Source organism: Cheilinus undulatus, linkage group 3 (genome assembly GCF_018320785.1).
Source record: "Cheilinus undulatus linkage group 3, ASM1832078v1, whole genome shotgun sequence".
In the NCBI taxonomy this organism is placed as follows: domain Eukaryota; kingdom Metazoa; phylum Chordata; class Actinopteri; order Labriformes; family Labridae; genus Cheilinus; species Cheilinus undulatus.
The window spans coordinates 18530204-18554167 of record NC_054867.1 but is presented as its reverse complement, the minus strand read 5'-3'; the positions used below and the strand labels follow the sequence as shown (position 1 = coordinate 18554167).

Below are 23964 nucleotides of genomic sequence, written 5' to 3'. Positions count from 1 at the left end.
TGCATTTGAATGGTATGGAAATAAAGCCTGAATGTGCTCATCACTGAAGGCAAACTTAAAATAAATTACAACAATTACTCTCTTCAAATTAGAAGGTAAAAATTGTGTCATGTTTCCCAACATGAGGGTAAGTCAAAGCAAAGTTTGAGAAAACTGATCAAATATGAAGTCCTTCCCAGGATTTAAAGAGAATTCACCCACCCAATATTTCAAAAAAGATTTATATATACACATTTTTGGAGAAACAAAGCTACACGTGCTAGAAATAGAAGTTACACTTAACTTAAAGGACAAATGCGCAAAATTCAAACTAATACCAAAAAAAAAAAAAAATTTAAGAAAAATGGGGAAAAGTGAATTAAACAGAATGTAGTGGTTTTCTAATCTTTTTGAATCTAAGATCAGTGAAACCTGTTTGAACCCTCTGAGCCTGATGTTGTATATGACAAGAAGAGACACGTGTTATCAAAAGTTTAACAACTTTTGTACTAAACCATACTTTTTAATTTTTTTTTTTTTGCTCTTGAAGCTACTCCTTGTGCCGTTCCGATCATAATAACAATGCCTTCAAATCTCCTATGATGCTTTTATTGAGGGCCTGGATTCTGGATTATTTTCTAGGGTATTCAGAAATTAAATACACACCAGTAAATCCAGTATCAAACATCTTTTTATCTGTTTTCTTATTCATTTTTGATTGTTTCTGCCACTAGCATTGAATGGTAAAAGGCTGACAACCTTGGCAGTCTGTTTTGTCTTTGCGTCAGGCTTCGTCAAACACCCAGATCACTCTGGCTGCCTTCTCCCCCCTTTCAGCCCCAGTTTGTGGCACATCAGGCCCCATGATGAGTCCTTAGTGCCATAAAACATATGCACATGACTGTATATATTGTAAATATTAAAGACCCTGTAAAGTGAAAATAGATCTGTATTTAGGTTTGTTGTGTGACATGCCACTGTGTTATGAACCTCCAGGTCAAATTTCAGTCAAACAAAACATCTCTAAGTTTATAAAATTAAGCTTCAAAATCATGAAAAATGAGATGGTAAAATCTACTCCAGGAAGGTGTGGGTGTGTCTGTCGAATGAGCTGAAGCCACGCCCACTAAGGAGCAATATGATCTTCCCAAATTAAAAAAATGCTACAATCTAAGTGGAGGAAAGCTCTCGCATCATTAGCCTGCCTCTTGACCTTTTGTTGACCTTAGAAGAAGAGACAAAGTCCGTTTTCTAGCTCAAATTATGATACTTTCAATGATCCATAGACCACTGTGGCTGATAGATTTGGTAAATTTACCTCACAATGAACAGAAAAACAGCATCTAACTTACTGTTAACTTTCAATAAAGGCTGTGACATTAGAAGTGAGATGAACTGCTCTGTGATTTTATATTAGTGTTAGAGGGGCGGGGCCATTCCCCACTGTGGGCTTGTGATATCATGTGCCCACACATTGGCCCCACCCAAATTAAACCAAGCCAGGAAAGAGGTAAAAAACACTGTAACGGTCTCAACCCAAAATTCAGTCACATGTAGATCTCAGTTTTTTTCACATGTTTACAGCAACAATATTCCAACATATATAGAGTGTTAGGACAAAAATTTCTGTAAGTATTATGTACCCTATGTGGAGTTATGAAATGACAAATGAAAACAGTGAAGTCAAACATGCTGTGGGTTTATTGTTTTTAGCTCTGTGTTCACACAGACAGGAAAGCGTTGACCTCAGCAGCATGCTGCTAACAGAGCATTGTTGGAAAAGTGAAACTGAAGAAGGACAAACATACTTTTCACACCAAAGACAAGATTTTCTCTGTTCCAAGGGGACAAACAGATGACAACCAGATTAACTTTTAGATGAATATCATCTCTTGAAATTCATTAATATCTTGTTTTCAGATGTTGTTGGCACTCATCTGCTGCTCTACATCTCAAAGACGCTTGAAACAGGAAGAGAAAGGGAGGGGAAGGTTGAGATGAAGGATGAAGAGGTTGTTTTATAGTTGGCCTTTAACAGATCTTAGAGAATCAAATGAGAACCTGATGAATAATTTAACAGAACTTCTTTAAAACAGTAATCAAAATCCTGGAGTGACAACCTTGATGTAATCTCTGTTACATCAATGAGAAAAACAAACTGATAAACCATAATTAGCATGTATATGTGCTTTAATTACTGCAGCTAACCATAATATCAGACAGTAGTTATCTGGGTTGAAAAACTCTGTGCCTTTGGACTGATTTGATCATAAAAGATGTTGATCCAGTGATGTATTTTTTGTGAACAACCCATCATCTGAGGCTGGCATGGGCAAAAAAGTCTACACCCTAACCAATTTGAATAAAAATTCCTCAATGAAATAAAATTATAGCTTTTGGTGACAGCCTCATCTACTTCATAGTCTACAACACCCTCGCGTCCTTACCGCTTCCAGGAGCAAGGTCAGCCTCTAAATGCCACATCTGACACCTTTATTCTGCATTGTCAAACAGCAGCTAAGTGTTTAGCACATTGATTTTCCTCCCTTTTTGCTCTTGCACAGATTGATCATCATGTGAAAGTCAGTCCAGGGATACTGATCAATGCCCTGCTATATAGTCGTCTCACAGAGGTGTCGTTTAAAAGCCAATATCTGTTTTAATGTGATGCTTAGTGGAAAACGCTTCGTCATACATGTCAGGCAATGACCCAACATGAAGAGTAAATATAGTCAAAGAGCCCATGCAAGAAATGTCAGAATTTGTTAATCTATACAGAATTTTTTCCATCTAATTAGAAGGATGAGGAAAATGAGAAATGCCTACGATTAACAGTTCCATAGAGAAGGGGGCCCTCTTTCACTATAATAGGCCTAGATTTGTTATTTTGAGCTTATTTTCTTCTAGTGTACTAAAAACAATGTTTGCAAGCATGTGTTTGTACTAATAAATAAATGTGTAACTAAGAATGTCATTAAAAAACAGATGGTAAGTTAGAGCGAATTGCCTCAGTGCTTAAAAACAGCATGAGAACATGAGTCTGTCAACATTTGTGTACCGGCTGACAAATTTAAAAATCTCTCTGCTACGCTGCACAGGAAATTGGCAGATATTTTTTGCACAGCAACGTGCCCTTTCCCTACACAAAACTCTGGGAACATTTTCCTGCATGCAGCCATTATTTGATGTTAAGTGCCTGCTGATGCATTATGCATATCAGATAATGCATTGTGTGTAATCCATGCAGACCTCTGCTGAGTGACATGTCATTGCAGACTCCCACACGCAGGATCCCTCGTGTGGCGTGATCACAGGCTGAGACAACCGCCGTGTCCTCTGCATCCTGCATCATGCCCCTGCCTCTGTGTCATTCTGCGTCACACAATATACAGGTGCATCTCAAAATATCCAAATAAAATGTGTATACCACGAAACATTTTTTTTTCCTGTGAATCAATTTAAGAAGTTAAATATCCATTTATTCTAGGTTCATCATTACAAAGTGAAATATTCAAGTTTTTTTTTTTTTGTTTAAATGATGATGATTACACCTTACAGCTCACAAAAAAAAAAAAATCCTCTATCTAAGAATAAATAAAGAATACCACAAATCATTATCCCAAGAAAAAATCTACAGGTACATCTCAAAAAATTACAATATCATGAAAAAGTTCAATATTTTTTTGTCACTCATTTCTGAAAATGAAACCCATATATTATATAGACTCATTACACATAAAGTGAAATAATTCAAACCTTTATTTCTTGAAATGTTGATGATTATGGCTTACAGATAATGAAAACCCAGAATTCAGTGTATCAGAAAATTAGAATATTACACAAGATCAATAAAAAAGGATATTTTAAACAGAAATGTCAGGCTTCTGAAAAGTATGTTCATTTCTATGAGCTCAATACTTGGTTGGGCCTCCTTTTGCGTGAATTAATACGGCATGGAGGTGACCAGCTTGTGGCACTGCTCAGGTGTAATGGAAGCCCAGGCTGCTCTGATAGCGGCCTTCAGATCAAATGTATTGTTGAATCTGGTGTCACTCATCTTCCTCTTTATTTTTCCCCAGAGATTGTCTATGGGGTTCAGGTCTGGCGAGTTTGCTGGCCAGAGTGAGAGAATAAAGGATCAGGAAACCTTTACAAATTTGACTTTTGCAAAATATTCTAATATTTTGAAATTGTGGATTTTAGAGTTTTGAGAGCTGTAAGCTGTAATCATCAAGATTTAAACAATCTAAGTATTTTACTTTTTATGAGAGGAATCTAGAATAAATGGAGGTTTAATTTCTTTAGATGCACCTGTACTGTACTCTTGTGTTTTGCCCTCAACACTTGATTAATTTCATGAGAACCTCAATCCTAGGAAATTTTTAGCCATTTTCCTTACTTCTCTCCTATTCTGCTGTAAAAGTGAGCTCCCATGGTCCAATTCAGGCCATTCTTCAGGGCTCACAGCTTTCAATAGTTTTCCACCCAGGCATGTCACGTTTTGAAGGCTGCTCCATGATGCCGTTCAAAAAGGCAGTTGTGTGATTTTGAATGGACAATTTAGTTTCTCATTTCACCATCCGGCTTTCATTTAAAGCGAGCAGTGACCTGTGTCATGTGGACATTGGAAAGAGGTCAGGCACTGCAGACTGTACTGGAGGGTGCAGAAACACAAAGAAAGGCCACACCTGCTTCACAGATTGGAGGATTTTGATGGTTTGTCATGAAATAAGAGTATGCAGGCGAGCGAAGAAGCACAGAGGAGAGGAGGATTATGGTAAAAAATTGGAGGTATGCTGATTTTGTCTCTGACTCTGGCAGTAAATTCAGTGCAATGCTGTTTCTGGCTCTGTACTACACTATTTCTAGATTCTCCCACCTGTCATGGAAATAAGACAAGCAAAATATAACTTAAGGGACACGAGCCATCTCTCCCCTTTCCTGCAGGTTTTTTGTTTTTCCACTAAATTTAAATTGCAATGAGATTCTTTACAAAATATAACAGTTGTGCATATAAAAGAGTATCAAACAAAGTAATCCCTGCACCTGAAAGACCACAGAAGTAGGTTACATCCTGAATATATTTACCATAATCACCCTCTCTTTGCTGCTCATCTGCAGCAAAACTTCTGAAAACTTTTAATGTGTTTTTCCCGAAGATGGCTTCCTTTTCTGTTGTTTTTTTACTTCACCTGTAAGCCATTAGTTTTCATTGCTTTCTGAACAACCATGTAGGTAATAAAAGCTTGAATTGACATTTAAGCTGTAATAGGTGTCAGCGGCCCTTGTCGTGATCTCCCTCCTCCCTCCTCCTCTCTTCGCTGGGCTCGAGCTTGGTAGTGGGTCTACTCTGAGTCCATGACATGGAGAGTTATATATGCCAGGGCATTACAGAGCCCGTCTTAATCCGGTTTGTCATGCTGCTCCCTCTGGACGGGGGTAATTTCATGGTGCTGAACTGGTATTGATAGGGCCTTGGTAAATGAGGCACGCAGCAATCGTTAACTTTAATAACCATAAAGATGTGAGCATTGGAGTCATACAGGCCCATGAGAGGAAACCCATACAGGTGATTAAGAATCGACCACTGCCCCGGCTAGCAGCACCTCCAATCTCTTATTTCTACTAATGGAATTACCTGTTAAAGATGTCAGACTATTACCACCAATGGTGCATTTTTTTCCAAGTCTCCATGCATAGGAAAAGCTGTTAAAAGTAATGTGCACTCTGTCACCCATTCATTAGTTTTCTATAAGTTGGTCCCACTATGGTGGAGCACATTTCTGTGAGCCTATACTTTGATTCAGAAGAAAGCCATACCAGCAGAGAGAAAAAAGCTACATTGATTCATGTGACTCACTCTAGCTGGGTCACTGCTCCCTGTCATTCAGCTTGAGCTCTGGTGTGTCTTTCTCCCCCTCTTTCTCCCCTCTCTGTCTCTCCTCTCGCCTCCCTCCCTCTGGTTTGCGGTAGCTCCAGGCGCTGCTATAGCTGCTTTGTCCACTTGTTTGTCTACTCCCATTACTGTGGGTGATGCCGCCTCGGGAGGAAAGTGAAATCCAGGCCGCAGACGGGTCAGTGAGAAACCAGCCCAGAGCCTTCGCACAAGGCTGAGGTCAGAAGAACCATACGGATCACTGCAACAGGGTGCTGATGGCTGCTTGATAAATTGTGTATCCACTCCAGCTCCTGATGAATCAGTGACACGTGGGGTTAAGAGGCTTTTTAGTTTGGATGAAAGTGGTTAACCATGTCTGAGATTAATTTGTTTGTTATTCTCGGAGACAGTCTGCACCGTCCCAAAGCTCCTCTTCTTTAGATGTGTTTAGTGGTGAATGGTGCAAACACCCCTGGTAGCTTTCCCTCCTTGAGGCTATCTTTTATTATTCATCGTCTCCAGTCAGCTCTCTGGGAAATGGCTTCAGAGTGGGAACAAGTGGCCGGGGCTCGAGTCTTTCCTGGACGATTTACTCTCAAAGGCTAGGACAGCTTTAGCTCTGCAGAAGTATGTCATGTCCAAAAACATAGGGAGATATGTGTTGTCTTTATGCTTTTACCAACAAGGTGTGGAATTCACACAGTCATGGCCATGTTAACACCTCCAGGCAGGCACATGTATCACAGCATGGCTCTAATGCGGTGCATACACACTGACATGCACTCTGCATGCTGTCACACGCTCCTGCTTCTGCACACATCTTCTCCATGAGGTGTGATTTAAAGAGCATTAGCAGTGATATAGACCATTTTGACAAGTAGGGGGCACTGTACCCTCCAAGGCAGGGGTGTCCAAACTGTGGCCCAGGGCTCAAGTGCAGCCCATAGAACACTCTTGAGTGGTCTGCAGTAAATTATAAAAACAATATGACATATGGTCCACATGAGAATTAAAGCTTGTGATTGATTGTATTGACCTTATTCACAATGACTTCAATTTGATTTAAAGTGGCAAAAATTGACTCAAAGTGGCAAAAAAGGACTAGAGGCAATAAGGAATAAAGCAGCAAACATGGGCTAAGCAGGAAAAAAGTGGCAAAAACAGGCCATAAATATGGTGAAAAGCAATTAAAAAGTGGCAAATATGGGCATAAAGTGGCAAAAATGGGTGGTACACATGGTGAAAGGCATTTAAAAAGTGGCAAAATTGGCTAAGAGTAGCAAAGATGGGTGGTAAACATCGTGAAAAGCAGTTTAAAAGTGGCAAAAATTGGTTTAATATGGAAAAAATAGTCCTGGAGGTGAAAAGGAATTAAGTGACAAACATTGGCTAAGAGAGGAAAAAAGTGGCAAAAGCAGGTGGTAAACATGGTATAAAGCAGTTAAAAAGTGGCAAAATTAGGTGGCAAAAATAGGCCTGGAGCTAAACAAAGGGATGAAGCAGCAAACATGGGCTGAGATTGGAAAATATGGCCAAAAAAACAAATGGCAGTAAAAATGGTGAAAATCAGTTTAAAAATGACAAATGGATTTAAAATGGCCAAAAATTGGCTAAAAACTGTGTAAAGCAGTTTAAAATCAGTCTAATATGGAAAAAAATAGGCCTGGGGGCGTAAAGGAATTAAGTAGCAAACATGGGCTCAGAAAGGACAAAAGTGGCAAAAGCAGGCAGTAAACATAGTGAAAAGCAGTTTAAAAGTGGCAAAAATAGGCCTACAAGAAAACAAAGGGATGAGCAGCAAACATGGGCAAAGAATGAAAAAAAATGGCAAAAAAATGGTGGTTAAAAATGGTAAAAAGCTTAAAAAATTAGAAAGATTGATTTAAAGTGGCACTAAAATAAAATAGTGAAAAGATGTTATAAAGGGTCAAAAATTGTCTAGATGTGGCAAAAATGTGCGGTTAAGGTATTGAAAAGGGTTAACCTTGCAAAGCAGATGGATACTCTGGTTTCCTTGTTTTACTGGAAACGAATCCATCTTGCAAAGCTCCCATCTGAACCCTTTGGCGGTGGAGTCATGATGCATGCAAGCAGCAACAAGAGGCCAGTGCAGTTATGGCGAAAGACATTGTCGTGGATGCTGCCAAAGCGCCAGTTTTATCAGAACTTAACAACATTTCTTTGTTAAAAAAGAACAAAGAACAGCAGTGAGTTGTTTTCTTTTCAAAAATGACAAAAGTCGTGTACTGACATGTCTACAGTTGCCATGGTTCGGGAGTTTACTCCTTCAGTAGGGGCGCAGGCACAGCTCATTACGTTCAGAACGTTCATCCAATCACCCTCCGAGTTTTTTTCATCCATCTGGTGTGCCAGGTTAGAAAATGGTTCAATGTTGCAAAAATTGGCTTAAAGTGGCAAAAATGGGTTTAATGTAGATGAAAAGTGGGCTAATACCATCAGACACAATGATGAAAAGGGTTAAAAAGTGTCAAGAATAAGTAATTTGGACATCAGAACCCAATATTACCTTCACACACCTCTGAGCTCCAAAATGTAGTTACTGTAAGCCAGGATACTAGCACCAATGCTACTGATCCAACACTAATGCATTGACATCATCAGTAAATAACAGCTTGGGAGGGCTCATTTACTGTGTGCTCAGGGGCCCAGTCATCTCTGTTGGCAGGCCTTATTCTAGTCATAGTCACTAGTAAAGATATTTGGGGTTGGAGAGGTAATGCAATGGTGCTGGCATATGGATGTAGCGTACACGTCAGGTGTACCCGCTCAGAGGAGCGTTGCATTGGTAGGGAGTTTAATTCTGCTCCTGCAAAGGGTCCCTCTTCTCACACTCTTCATTTTAATTGGTCTTGTTGCAGAAGTAGGAATTTCTCTGTAATTTCTGCTCCAGTGTATAAAGCGTATCAGTTGCCAAGAGGAAGGACATGAAAAGTAGTTCCCTGGCGCTGCCTCCAAGGCCTCCATTTGGAAACCACTCGTCAGTGCTTTGTAGCATGTTTAAACATTATCCTAAGTAATCAGTGGGAGTGTTCATGAAGTTCCAGCGTGATGTTTAAGTAATGAAAAGCTAAATTCTGATGAGCATCATTAAACATATATGCACTGGGACAGCTGGCCCACTTTGAAGTCTTTGCTTCCTGAAACGGATTATTAATATCCCTCTTCTCCAATCCCCAAAAATATATATATAATGGGACAAACAGAATGGAGTCTTTTTTCATTTTTGACGTATTTGACAAATTTTCAATCAGATTCTTTTATTTTGAGTAAAACTGCATCACAACTCGTGAAAAAGGTCATTTTGCATAATGCATGATTTTACAGACAGAAAGTTAACAGGAAACAAAACAATCTGCTGCTTAATAAAACTTTGTGGGGGTTTGAATTAATTTCTCTGGCGCACTGTACAAAGTAACTTTGCTTGCTTGAAAAAAAAGGCATCTGCAGACTGTGAGAGTCTCAGTTTGTCTTCCAAATGGGCTTCATTTTCAGCTATAAATTTAAATACAGCCCTCACTCAAGTATCAAATTTACATTTTAAGCTCTACACATGTCTATATTTATTTACTGATGATTATTCCACTCGCCACCTGAGATGTAAATGCACAATTAGCAGTGCTAAGACGGTGGATAGCTGTGAGTTACACAGAGGAACAAGGGAATAACAACAAGCCCACAAAAGAAGAGGAGGATGTGTGAGGGAGGATGGGTTGTGGTTGATGCAGCAGCTGCCGGTCTGCCAAAACAAAACAGGCACTCCAGCGAACAGGCGCAAACGGCTCATTTTCACCCAAGTGTGCAATGATTAAGTTGTTATGACGAGTCCTTGAGAGGCTTAAGTTTTCTGCGTTCCTTACCTTGGCCATATGTCATTACTTAATAAGTACAGCGTGAATGAAAGGCAGCGTGAGAGAAGGGGAGCTAAAGAGAGGAAGTGACAGCTCGCTGATGGGGAGCCAATGATTGCAGCTCCTGGCCTCTCTGCATGGATTACAGTTGTTGACGCTGAAGCTCAGCCAAGGTGTGGTGGGAAAATTTGTGTTGTTTCATCCGTTTTTTTTTTTTTTTTTTTTAGTTACAAAGTCACAAGCAAGTGCATTTATCTCTGTGTCAAAAAATGGCTAGATGCAGAGAGATCAGAGGGAAATGGGTTGCCAGTTGACTTTGTTTCTTTTTTTGTCACTCAGAGGATGAAAAGAAAATGTCACTTTCATTCCTGTGAGTCGGGAGCCGTTGGGTGAATAAACTGTCTATTTTTTTTCTCTTACTGTGACCTTGAGTTTGTGCGCAGAAATAATGCAGCCCATCATGGGTCGTGTGTTTTAGCTCTTTGACTGTCTGCTTTTAGCTCTGAATGTCAGACATCCCTGATAAACCTCCTTTAGACAGCAAGGACAGCTATTAATATCTCTAACACTCAGACACTTTTAAATAACACATTATTAAATGATACAATATCTTTTCTTACAGTCAGTGGTTTCAAACTATTAAAGCTTTGAAAACCAGAACTTCTGTCATGAACCCAAAATGTGGCAAAAAAGACTGAGCAGAGGTATTTAAATCCACAGGGTTATTTATTTGTTTAGATTTTGAGTGGCTGTAGCTTTTTTCCTGAAGTCTACAGAAACATAAAAGACACGAATACACACATGAACAGCCTGATAACACAATACAATACACTTGACAATACCCTGGCCAAAATCACACCCATGCATGTTAATTTGTTACTGCACCAATAATTCCCCTTTTTACTGTTCCCCTATTTCCTTTTCAGTCCATAACAAGCTCCTTTTCATGCCTAGATCTTCCATCTACCCAAATTTTTGTTTCTTGGTGTCTCATAAAAATGTAAACAATTACTGTGTATTTCGGGCAGGAACACTCTCGTCATACATTTTACCATTTTATTGCAAAATGGATATACAGTCTAACTTGGAAGAGAGGGCTCTGCTCAAAAGCAGCACTCTTTGACTTTGCAGGGAGCACATACTAGAAACCTCCATATGGATGGATACATTTATGACAGTGCATATTAAAAATCATGAAATTAGTTTGGAAGCAATTGATCCATGGTAACATGAATCTAAATATGAGGGTTCAATATGCTATAAAGGAGGAGGCTGGGGTGGAGGAGGTTAAGTTTTGCCTGCAGCGTGGTTCGTCATCATTAATGCAAGTAGGGATTGGTGATAAGTACATCATATTTTGATACATCGCTGTGTTGAGAGAAAGAGCTGTGATTGGCTGTGGTAGCTTGGAGGTGATATTCAGGATCAGCTGGCTGTCAGCTGATCAGCTAGGCATATGGCTACCGCATCCTGCATGAACTAACACTATAGGCTTCGTTTATGTATCTGATAAACAAACATAATTGATAGATGAGATTATACTTTTTATATAAATCCTCTGGGACTCGCATTGTCATATACAACATTAAGCGACCCAGCTATAAAAAAAATGACTTTTTTTGTAAACATGTCAACATTTTTAAGAATTTTATGTCACAGAATGTTTGTTTTTTCACTTTTTGGTCCCACAAAAGATGAGAGAACAAGTTTGTGCAAAACAGTCTTGGTCATTATTTTTTACTGTGTGTCACACATTTCTGTTTAGTTTTTACTTTTGTCTTCATAGTCCCATGACTTTTTAAAAATTCAAGTGACATACTTGCAGCACACATATTCTTAAAGCCCAGATTGACCGAAAAAAAAAAAATCTATATTTAGGGCTTGACTGTGCACCACAGGGTTGATGTTTGATGCGCTTTTTAAGACAATTAATCCAGGTGAGACAAAATGGTGGAAAAAAATAAAAATAAATCAGGGCCTGAAGGGTTAAGGATGCAGATGTTGAATTTTTACCAATATATGATATGATATTTTCAAATATATTTCATCTGATACCAATATTGCCTCTGATACATAAGTGTAGTTTAAAACTTCAGTCCTTAGGGCATACTTGAATGGTTAAAGACAAACAAAAAAGTAAATTTCAATATTTAGAACACACTTTGAAATTTAAGAAATGAGGATGATAAGAGAAAAAGCCTTCAGTTGAAAGAAAGTTGGTTGGTCCTGGCTAAAACTTATCAAACCTATTGGGTTATACAGCTGATATTTACAGCTAATATATTGATTCTACACCATTTGGACAAGAGTACACGGGCCTGATCATTACACCATCAGGACTGTAATAACATTGTATGCAGATACATTTACTTTAATATGGAGTTGACTCTCTTTTATAGCTATAACAGCCTCCACTCTTCTTTTGGAAGGCTTTCCTCAAGATTTTGGATTTAGGAGTTCGATGGGGTTAAGGTCAGGTCTCTGTGCTGGCCAGTCTAGTTCTTCTACGCCAAACTCCCCAGACCATGTCTTTATAGTCTATGCTTTGTGCACTGGGGCACGATCTCGCTGGAACTGAAAAGGGCTTTCCCCAAACTGTTGCCATAAAGTTGGAAGCACAGCATTTTCCAAAATGTCTTGGTATGCTGAAGCATTAAGACTGGTTTTCACTGGAGAAAGGGGGTCAAGTCCAAATCCTGAAAAACAGCCCCATGCCCCTTCCGTGAATAATGATGGAAACTCCTTCCATGAGACTCCCACTGCAAGGCCGTTGACCCCACTCTGGGATTTTAGATGGTCTTCCTCTTCATGGCTGAGTTGCTGTTGTTCCTAAATGCTTCCACTTTCTAATATCACTTTCAGGCTATTGTGGAAAATAATATAATATATTTGCTTACAATTTTTGGTCATTAAAAACTGTAAAATGTATATAAGAAACATGTAACTGTGCTGTTAAAGCACACTGTACAGTATATTCATCCCGCATTCATGTTGCTCTCTATCAGTTAAAATTTGTAACATCTTCAAGTTCCGCATCATCTGTGACAGCAGTAATTTGCTGCCTTTCAAAAGATATTCCAGTCCGAGCTTTATTTCTGCATTAAGTTTGGTTTTCAAAGGTCCTTTTGACCTGTATTGACTCACTATGGATTTTCACTCTGCATGGCTGCAGAACACAAGCATTAAGGAACTTGTGGATGCTCCTCTGGGCTTACAGAACTCTTTTAGGGGTCAAATAAAACAAGTCTGAAAGTCACGCTATAAAAAATCTTGAGTTACAGTGACAGTGGTTTTGGTTGTTTTTGTACTGTATGGCATTTATTTAAAAAGAATATCTAACGTGAGTGTTAATCCATCTTTGATTTTAAAAAAATCACCTTCTCATGTTGAAAAGTGTTATCCAGTGTTTCATAGTTAGGAATTTTTGATTCAATCTTTTTTCAGAGTACATGCATATGAATATAACATGGTAAACCTTGCTACAAAAGATCTCTAATATCCATTTTTGAGATGACTTTTCGCCTTGAGTTCTCCCTCCCTCTCCCCCTTATTTGTCTCTACATTTTACAGCCTCACCTCATTAACAGCTCCTAATTGGCCATTGGGCTAAGCTGAGAACAATGAAGCATTGATTTCTTTAAACATAATCACCTCATCCAGTCGTTTAATGGCTGCTGTCACTGTGGGTCGCAGAGAGAAAAATGACCAGTCAGTGGTCCCATCGATGCCCTTCACCTCCCCTCACCAAAGGCTAGAGTGCACAGCCACCCACTCCATCTTAGCAGGTTGGTTTAACCCCTTTAGTTTCCTGACAAGCTCCCAGCACTACATCCATCACAACCTGCAGCTGTGTCGCAAGTTCTCCTAATCTAATACTGCACCGTAATGCAACCACAGCCAGTGTAGGAGGTAAACACCATCATGTGGACTACCACGAAATATTAAATGCATAAGTACACAGAGAAATAGAGTTACGGATACAGAAACTCTCTCACACACATAATCAGGCTGAGAAAGTGGCAGGTCATTTACCCACACTGCTACCTGAATGGAATTATGTCTAGTTCAAGTGGCCATTTGTCGTCTAAGTGGCTCTCTTGACTGGCCCAGTAGAGTCATTGTAAAACCATTTACTCTGCTCTCTCTTTCACATACCAGATGGTTCATCGTGATCACGCCTAATGTCCACCTGGCTGATGGCTGGACCTCACCACACAGCTGACACACAAGAATGTGTTTAGGTGTAAGTGTGATAGGGACAGTCCTATACTCTGCAGCCATGATTATGATCATCATAATTAATTTGATATGTTCTGTCTAATTATCTGTGATCAGTTTTGGGTCTAAAAGCAAGATGTGAACAAAAAGCATAAAAAATAACCTCAATCATGACAGATTCATGTCTTCTAAATGATTATTTTTTCAAGCGGAGGACTGATTAACCTCATTTGGATCATAAAATCTCACAGCTTAAAGTGAGTTTTGATTTCTGTCACGGCAAGCTGAGACTCACAGACACTGGATTAATGGTTGAGCTATCATTACACCTTTAGATGAAAGATTTAGAATTTAAAGGGAATTCATCTAAAGGTTTTACAATCCTTGTTGCATAAATTACATTTTTAAAAACTAATCCTCCATAGCTCATCCCAGTACAGCCTTTAGCCCCACCACTTAACCTTCCCCCTTCTTTTTCACATTCACGTCTAAGTGTAGGATGTCCAATTTATGCGGGAATAGGGAGGGATAGGGAGTAAGGGGTGCATGGTCCTTTACAGTGAAATTTTTCAAGGAAATTCTTTAACATTTGAGTTGAGGAAGATCTCACAGAACAACTTGTGAATCATTGGCAACATAGCTGTTCAAGTGTCAAAAGAAGTGTGCACATATAAGTTCATATTTCAAACATAACACCATCAAATTACCTTGATTTAAACATTTCAATGAATTATGGTCTTTTTGGTAAAAATAAATAAATAGAATTGCTTGCAGTAGAAATGTTTTTAACATGTTGGTAGAACTTCATTTCAGTGAGTGCTGATCACTTGTAATTTTATTATAATAAGATAAATTCACAAGAATGAGGTGGTAGTTACCTTGAATAAGTTTCATCCTGTAAAAACTCAGACATAATATTAAGGAAGTTTTTACCCGGTAATGGTGTATTATTATCAAGTAATTCCTTGTAATACTGTTGCAATTCTCTGGTAATTAGGTGGTATTTTGCCTAAACCCATGCCCCCCCTTTTAACCACATTTTAATGGGGTTTTAACCATGAGAGGTTTTAGTATTTTTTATATTCACAGTCCCCCATAGCTCATGGCAGTGCTCTCATCAGAGCCCCGCCCTTTTGCCCTAACTTAACCCCAACCATAACCCGTTACCCCAGTGGTGTAGTGATGTGTGCAGAAGTGGGTGTACTCTAAACTTCTATATACTTTCGAAGTGGATATACTCTATGGAGACAAAAAATAAGTGAGTATACTACGTATACTTGCATATAGCCTGCACTACACCACTGCCTAACCCTAACCCGAAAGATTACTTAAAAATTATTCAGTAAGGGCTCCCTTTAATTTAGCAGGCCAAAATAAAAAGACTACCTCGGAATTATCAAGCAACTTTAATAGAAAATTATCATTTTATTTCTAAGAACTTCCTTAGTAAAGCACAAACTAATTACCAGAGAATTACTACAATATTACAAGGGTCAGGGTTAGGGCTTACGTGGTTAGGGTTAAATAGTAACTTCATAGGGTTCGGTTAGGATTAAAGCAAAGCACTCTTATGAGAGTGCCTAAGGGGCATGGGCTCTCAGGGACTGTGAATATAAAAAAATAATAAAATCTCCCCTTAAAAAACAGGATAGTTGGTAAAAGCCCCTTTAATTGTTTTGTTAAATTTGGTTAAAAAAATAGAAATTGAACTGGAACAGACAAGGCTAAAGGAACTTTATTTTATCATCAAAATAGTCCAGTTACACAGGGTCTCTGAAGAAATGACCCAAAAACCTTTATGATTTGAAATAAATAAATAAATAAATATTTTAAATAATTGGTAGCATTTAATTAAAGAAGATCTTATCATGAGTGCCTTGAATTGAAAGGGGAGCTAGAAATTTAAAAATTAGGGTCAGGGTAAGAGGGTTGGAGTAAAAAAAAAACACCTAATTACCAATATTACAAGGAATTACGAGATAATTATAGCATTATTACTAGTTTAATACTTCCTTAATATTACTATATTTCTGAGTTATTACATGACAAGAAGCCAGCTTATTACTAGGTAACCACCACCTTGAGAAATCATTATTCTTATTACTATAAAATTCCAAGGTAATTAGAGCAACTAAACTAAAGTGTTTATATCGTTCTCATGTCTGCTTACACAAGTACTGTTTAAAACACCTAATGAAGACAGATCAGGAACTTGAATGAATGTACCATATTGAAGGGGGCGCTTCCCCTATCAGCCCTTTGTTACTTTGTTTTGAGGGTTAAGGGGGCATTAGAAATGAGGCATAGGGAAAAACCTGGAATTTCGCCATATCAGTGTGGACTGCTGTTTCTCTCATGCTAGAGTAAATGAAAACATAGATTTTTTTTACTTCATAACTGAGGTGCTTTTCAGTACTATAGGCCATACAAATAACAGATACTGCATCATTAAAGCACTGGGTCTTTTCACACTGAGTCCGTTATTTCAGGATAGTTCATATGGCACCAGCTCAAAGGAGTAAAGAGTTTACATTTCTACAGACTCTTTAAAGACCCTGTAAAGTGAAATCCAAAGTTTTTGTCTTATCACACTAGAAATGTTAGAATATGGTAGCTGTGAACATGTGAAAGCACTGAGATCTACATGTGACTGAATTCTGGATTTAGACTGATAGAAAGTTTTCCATCTCTTTCCTGGCTTGGTTTCATGTGAGCGGGGCCAGTGTGTGGGCTCATGATGTTACTCTCAACACTTGTTGCTGTCACTGCTCCCTCCAACATGTCAAATCCTCTTTATGTCATTGAAGCTCCACTGAACAGGAGAAATGAATATGATAGAGCTTGTCTCCTTTTGTCTCTTGTCAGATGTTTGCAGGTGACAACAGGGTAGCGCTACACTGCAAATCAGGCACCTAGGCTTGCTAAAGGGACTCAACCTAGTTCAGTATTTCGCGACAGAGGGAGGAGTCTTCACTTATTCAGAGAACCGCTTTAACTTGAAAGCTAGTCTGCAGGTCAGGAAGCTGTCGGTAAAATATTCAACATGCCAACACATTGTGGGGTTTGAGGTTTTAGCACACTCAAAGAGTATTTCTCCTCACTTTTATAGTCTGTGTTCTGCCCAGAAATATCCAACGAGCTCTGGGAGAGTGACATTAATACTGCACGACAGCACGGTCCAGCAGGACTGCAAATGTTTGCCTTTTAATTCAGAACTCTGTGGCCTTTGGTCTGGCTGCAGCAGACACTGATGGGAATGGGAGAAGAAAACTGTTGCCAAACTTGTCGAGGTAGCTGGGAGCTCAGCTCCGTAATTCATGACCCGAGCCTTTTCAAACATTTGCACAGCCAACCGAGCAGGAGAAACACACCGGTTGTTGTCGTGCCAGTGGAAGCGAATGCATCTTCTCACTGCAGCAGGATGTTCTCTTTAAAACCTGGTATGGTCGAGTGAAATCAGGCACAAACAAGATGAAATGTGGCATTTGGTTGTCTCCTGTTCTTGTTGCACTCGATGCAGTGTATAGATTGAGGAGGATAAGTTCAACTCTCCTCCTCCCCCTCCTCTCCTCTCCTCTGCTCTGCGCAGGGATGAGCTCCAGTTTAATTGTTGGATGCCGGTGTCTGTTGCAGTGGCTGTCAAGGAAAGATAAAGAGTTTTTCCAGGGGCGTGGGGAAAGGGGAGAGCGGTGATGGAGGGCCTTTCTCCAGCAGCTCCGCTGGCTGCATTAGCCCCACGCTTTATAATTGTGTGAAGGGGGCACTTCCAGTGGCTCCCTCATTACTCACCAGCATGGCCAGTCCCTGGCAGCCAGACACACCTTGTCCTCTAGCTTTCTCTCTCCTCCTGTCTCTCTTTCCAGGGTGTCCCTCAGCTCCGTCACCCCCTCTCCCTCCCTTGGGCAATCCTCCCCATTGTTATTTTGACCCAGCGCCGCCATCGGCACATATCGCCTTTTCTTTCCACAGATTTTTTTGACATCCTCTTTTGTCAGACTGGGACCTATTGTGCAGCATTTGCTCTGACTGATGTCACCTATGCTTTGGAGTTAATGCTTCAGTGTAGAATAGCCTGAGACTGTATTGGCTCAGTCGAGGGATTCAAAGTGGACTGCCAGGTTCTCACTTGAGAAGAATAGACAAATGATTCATCCCTTTTTAATCACACTGATAACATCTGGAAGATATTAAAGATGCAAAAGCGGACAGATTAATCCGGAGAAAGTGCATGATGTGATCTTCATTGGCTGATTGGTATGGAGTAAGGACAGCCCGCACTGACTAAGAGGCAATTAGATGACATAATTGAGATGCCTCGAGGGCCAATTTGTTACACATACTTACAGTGTAAGAGCCCAATGATTGTACTGCAGCGTGCCTCACATGATGGGATGAGTTTCCTAAGGCCAGTCTTTCAGTCATAATGTAGCTGATGTATTTTTTATGCCATAAAAACATGTGTATTTTAGTTATTAAAAGTCTCTTAATCTTTAGTGATCTCCTTGATATCTCGCCCATGCATTTACTGACTGTGTATTTTCGTGTCTTTGCATCTGCAGAGGGAGGTACATGTGAGGTGATTGCCGCCCACCGGTGCTGTAACAAGAACCGTATTGAGGAGCGTTCTCAGACTGTCAAGTGCTCCTGTTTACCGGGGAAAGTGGCCGGGACGACACGCAACAAACCCTCCTGTGTGGATGGTGAGTAACTTTGTGTATTTTTGTATTCTAACGACTGTTCTTTCCGAAGGTTCTTGTTTAGTCCATGGTAGCCCTGCAAGAAACCCTCAGAGTGATGCCCAAATGAAATCTAACAGGCGTTCATTCAGTGCCAAACCAGAACAAACACTGCTCCACATAGAGAGAAGAGGAACAGTACTTTTGGTACTTGATGGGATTGTGGACAGGCCAGGGGCACATTTTTGTTAGAATAGCCTTAAAAAAAGTGATTTTTGCATTATATCTCCCCTTTAAAGTAAACACAGTTTATTCACACTCTCAGCTAAAAAAAATACTACAATACCCACAATGCTTTAGTGTTACAGCAACGTCTCTGATTTGTGGGGTCTCCAGTTACCATGGGATTGTTTCCCAAGCCCGCAAATGAAGGCTGTTGAGTGTTAGTGATGATGGTATATGCTGAAGTGATAACTATGTTATATTATGATATTATCAATTTCAGATGAGTGTAGAAAAAAGGTATTTATATGGTTTGAAAGCTTAAAAAGTTACCGTTAACAATGAATAAAATGAATCCCAGCGGACTGTGGGGTGCATAGTTCCTTCTCCTTATAAAGAAAAATGTATTCAGACTTGTACCATTGCCTTTGTCTCTGTTTTCAAATGCATTTTTTGAGCCAAATTGTCATAGTACTCAGAAACCTGTTTAACCTGGTTCATGCAATAGAAACATCATAATAAGGATTTTACATAATGCCTAAAAAGTGGGCAGGCACTGTTGAGCTCTATAAAGACCAGCCATTAAGAGAGGCACTGTGATTTGTCAATTGCAAGGTCATTTAAAAAAAAGTCCTCTCATCACAGGATGTTTTCCCAAGCCCTCTGATTTTTTTAGAGGGCTGACCAGTCACAAAGCAGGAAGTAAAGCATTATCCTGACCAGCAGCACAAACAGAAAATTCAGATTCTCTGTTCTTTACATGCCAACACAAACCAAAAAGGTGTTTTTAAAAGGATTTATTTTCTCAGAAACTTTTTGTGGGTATTGATTGTTAAATTCTGTAGTGATACAATAAAATCTAAACTGATGACATTTCAAATGCTTTTTTAAAAAAGGCTACTTATTTCTTCTTAGAGGGCCTAGAAGGCCTTGAATGTTCTCCACTGCTTCACTGAAACCTATATAGCTGAAAAATATCAAATAACTGGGTACTTTCATTAAGCAATAAGCCTTATTTCTGACATAACCAACTTAGTACTGATATACTTCTATAACTGAGTAATTAATTATCAAGTTCATGTAAAAAATGAAAAAAAAATCTCAAAATATTGCAGGAATTTCAGCACTTGATATGTAACTGGATAAAGAAACATTAGGCATGGTTTTACACTTACACTGGGGAATATTTCTGCTGAATTTGATTAATTTAGTCTCACCTTGACCCTTATTGAACATTTCTCATTGATTCATTCTAACTGTGGCTGTGTACATGACATGTGAGGTAAAGATTTAATTTCTGAAACTGTAGATGGTTTCAAGGTGAAAGCGCATTGAGTTTTGACATGTTTAACACACTGCCACATAACATAAACACCCTTACTCAGTCCTGAACTCAGATTTACGCACACTAGCCATTTCTTGCCATGTACATAGCGATGCACACATGCAAGACACTTTTTCATCTGCAAATGCTTGTGAACACTCTTTCTTCCTTTCCCTTTCTCTCTCTCTAAAGGCTGGGGCGAAGGCTACAGTGTGATTTATATGTTACTTGAGTAATATTCCTTTATTATTTGGAAACAGATGGACACTTGAATAAAAAAAAAACCCTGAATTTGAGAAAAAAAATGCACCTGCAGAGAGACTTGTTGCTTTGTATTTCTATTTAAAAATAGCAAAGAACTGCACTGAAAACTTCATGGTGGAAAAGATGTGTTCACTGCTCTGTTGACCTGCTTTGACATGAGTATGCGACTGTTACAGGAGGGGTTTACTTGTATTGCAATAACAAGGGAAACTACTAGCTCAGATGTAGCCTAGTAACAGTTGATATCAGATCTTGACAGCATGTCGTTATTGAAGAACCACCTTTTTTGTTGGAGATGTTTTCCTTCTTCTCCTGATGAGTTTTGTCCACCAACAAGCTCCACCATTCGTAAAGTACAAAAATACCTGCCTGCTTAGCTCTCATTATTTATGGGAGCAACACATGCCTACTAATTCATTTTGTCTTGTTGCTCTACATGGCCAAAACAAAATGTGACAAAGAGAATGTTTCTCTACTCACATTCAAAATAAATATAGATATATTAAATCAATAGATGGATGGATAGTTTATTGTCATTGCATAGTAAAAACACAACAAAATTTTGTTTGGCAGTCTCCTCTGTAGCACACAGTCATCCAAGCGGTGGTTAGAAATCCGCAGCCCCATGTTGTCCATCCCGCTGGTGAGGGAGTGGGCGCCCACAAGAAAGATGTGTTCCATGACAGTTACTGGCAGTTGTTAGCTTTTAAGCCACCCAGGAGTTGTAGGTGAGACTGAGGTCTTCTTTTTTGTCTTTTTTGTGTTTTTCTTAATGGAAATTTACCGTTCTTTCTGTCAAAAGTGTCCTGAACTATCCATCTTCTTTGTTGTCATAGTTTTCAACATAAGTTATAAACTTAATTGTGAAATAACAGTACAATTCCAAGATGTAACTCAAGAGTACAGTTGCTGCCAACTGCTCTGGTTGCCCAGCATCCTACAATCCTATAACCTGACACGCCAGATGGATTGTTTCACACATCCATCTGGAAAACCTTCGATATACAGTGATTGTGAAAGGGCATAGCCATTGAAAAGAAGCTCGGAAGGTGATTTGCGAACTTTCTGTCTGTCAAATCTTTACAGGTCAATCAGAGCAACAAAACACTTGCTGCTACCAAGGTGCACGTGCGCAGCTACAGAGGAATAAACTCCATAAGGAACTGCATAACACGAACCATGGCGACTGTAGACATGTCAGTACGACTTTTGTCATTTTTGAAAAGAAAACAACTCACTGCTGTTGTTTGTTCCTCTTTTAACAAAGAAATGTTGTCAAGTTCTGATAAGCTGGCACTTTAGCAGCATCCACGATAATGTCTTCCGCCATATTGGCACCAGCCTCTTGTTGCTGCTTGCTTACGTCACGACTCCGCCTCGCCTGAAAGTACTGCCCCTCGCTGATTGGTCCTGTCACTTTCCAACCGGGCCCAAACGGTTCATACGGGAGCTCTGCAAGATGGATTCGCCAGTGAGAAACAAGGAAACGGGCATATTCATCTGCCTTGCAAGGTTAACAATCCTGCCCTTCCCAAACACTTTGTATGGGAGGTTTCCCAGATTAATGGGAAAAGTATCCATGCATTGGATATGTGAAACAGTCTATCTGATGTGTCAGGTCAGTTTACATCCTACTCATCAGGTAATTGTACACAGCCTTAGCTCTCTTGTGTGCCCTCTAGTGGTTCCCTCCAGAAACACCAGCATATAGGCAAGAATGTTTACAAGAACGCTCATGGCGCAGATGGGTGTATACTCGGTCGCAAGGTGACAGCAAGACAGCAACAGCAAGTCTATCTCCGGCCTTATAGATAAAAGAATATAGTTCTAGGTTTACTTTGGCCGGGCTGGGTCACAGTCCTGGCCTGTTTTTAGTCCCAGTGCGTCCCTGTTATTCTAATGTAATGTTATCTGTTGTCTCTGAGCATTCTTTTAAAAAATATACACTGAACCATTAAGAACTTGGTAATTCTTCACTGCTAGGCATCATGGGAGCAGGAGGATGATCCAGCAGGGCTGTCGGAACACCTGAACTGGGAGCACGTTGCAGATCACATCGCCTACGGCAGCTCAGGCTGATGGAAATGAATAACTAATAAACACAAGTCAGGGAAGCTCCAGGCGAGTGCACCTGAATTACCTCAGCTGAGAAAAACAATCAGGCAGAGGTGGCTTCATGGGGGAAAAAAAGTCGACAGGAAGTCACAAGTCTACTGAGACAGAACTGCGATGCCCCCCTTCGCTCCATGAAGCTCATTTATCGCTCCTCAGTCTCGATCTCTTCACCCCCACCTTTCAGCACAGATCAAAGTCACGTCTCCGACTGCCCTCTCGCTGAGATGGACACCAAAATATCTTCATTATGAGGGATGTTACAAGGAAGGCCAGACAGGCTCGCTCACCAGGCTTCACAGGGTTGGTTGGGCACAGCTGACATTCGAGAAGATCTTGGAAAATGTATTAAAAGTTTCTTTTAGTTTGATGAAAAATAACCAAACGCTTGTAAAACTTTTCTGTGAACAGGTGAATTTTCAGTCCTTGAGACATTTTCTTCAGTACACCGATGTTGTGTTTGCCCTGCGGTCGGAGGCAGCACCTGAATGAAACATTTACAGAGAACTGACCTTGAGATGCAGCTTTTTCAGCAGACTGTGTTGTCCTCGTACAAAAAAGACAGACAGCCAGACAACCTCTCCCCCGCAGCATCTAACATACAAGGGGCTTTGGACTCTCTTTTCATATTTACTCAGATTGGCTCTTTTTCACTAAACATGACCTGCAGGGACTAAATAAAAGGCTTGAAAACCTTAACATCTAACCCAAACTTTTATGTATTTTGTCTGCAATCCATAGATTAAATCAACAGAGCAATAAAAGAGGATGTAAAGAAGTCTTGAAAAGTTTCCAGCAGTACATAAACAAGAAACACAACACCACACATAATTTACGCAGGCTGAGGCATGGAGGTGGAGATGTAGGAGATGCTGTTAACACTTCATGCCTCTATGCTTCAGGCTCCCGCAGTGAGAGAGTCCTTGCTGTTAGCGTATTGATTAACAAGCTCTTATAGACGAAGCGGTGATAAAAATGGAAATGACAAGCCACTGAGCAGCGAGCAACAGTATCGAACACTGCAGCTCAAAGCTGAAAGAGTGTGGGTCATCTCACCTCTGAATGCTTTTATGATCCTTCATCCTTGCTCCACATTTTAAAACCTCTCTGAAAGTGAACCAGGCTATTTGTTTTTTTATTTAACACAGAAACCACAACGGGATAGGGGCTGAAGGGCAGAAGAAATAATTATGTGATTATTCATATGAGCTCATTTGTAGTCGCAAGTGTCACGCACTGCAAACACGGCGTTTAATTAAAGGATCTTTTTTTTACAAGTGGAAATAAATCATCACAGGAGAAGAGGGGGTGAATTTCTTTTCAAGGATTATTTTTGATAATCTGTTAAAACTACATCTGAAAGTTGTGTTTGTTTTTCTCAAGTGGGCCCTGCAGGCTGCCGTAGTATTTTATGAGGGATTA

At 39.7% G+C, this 23964-nt stretch overlaps 1 protein-coding gene across 7 annotated transcripts in view; it reads left to right on the top strand.

Annotated features, from left to right (window-relative positions):
* The window catches only part of LOC121503405 (chemokine-like protein TAFA-1), a 204662-nt gene that overhangs the window by 139477 nt on the left and 41221 nt on the right, over positions 1-23964 (top strand). For all 7 annotated transcript variants that reach the window (XM_041777849.1, XM_041777815.1, XM_041777823.1 and 4 more), the window contains one exon: positions 18504-18644. In XM_041777849.1, coding sequence (XP_041633783.1) covers positions 18504-18644 — 141 coding nt within the window. The remainder of the gene's footprint in view (positions 1-18503; positions 18645-23964) is intronic.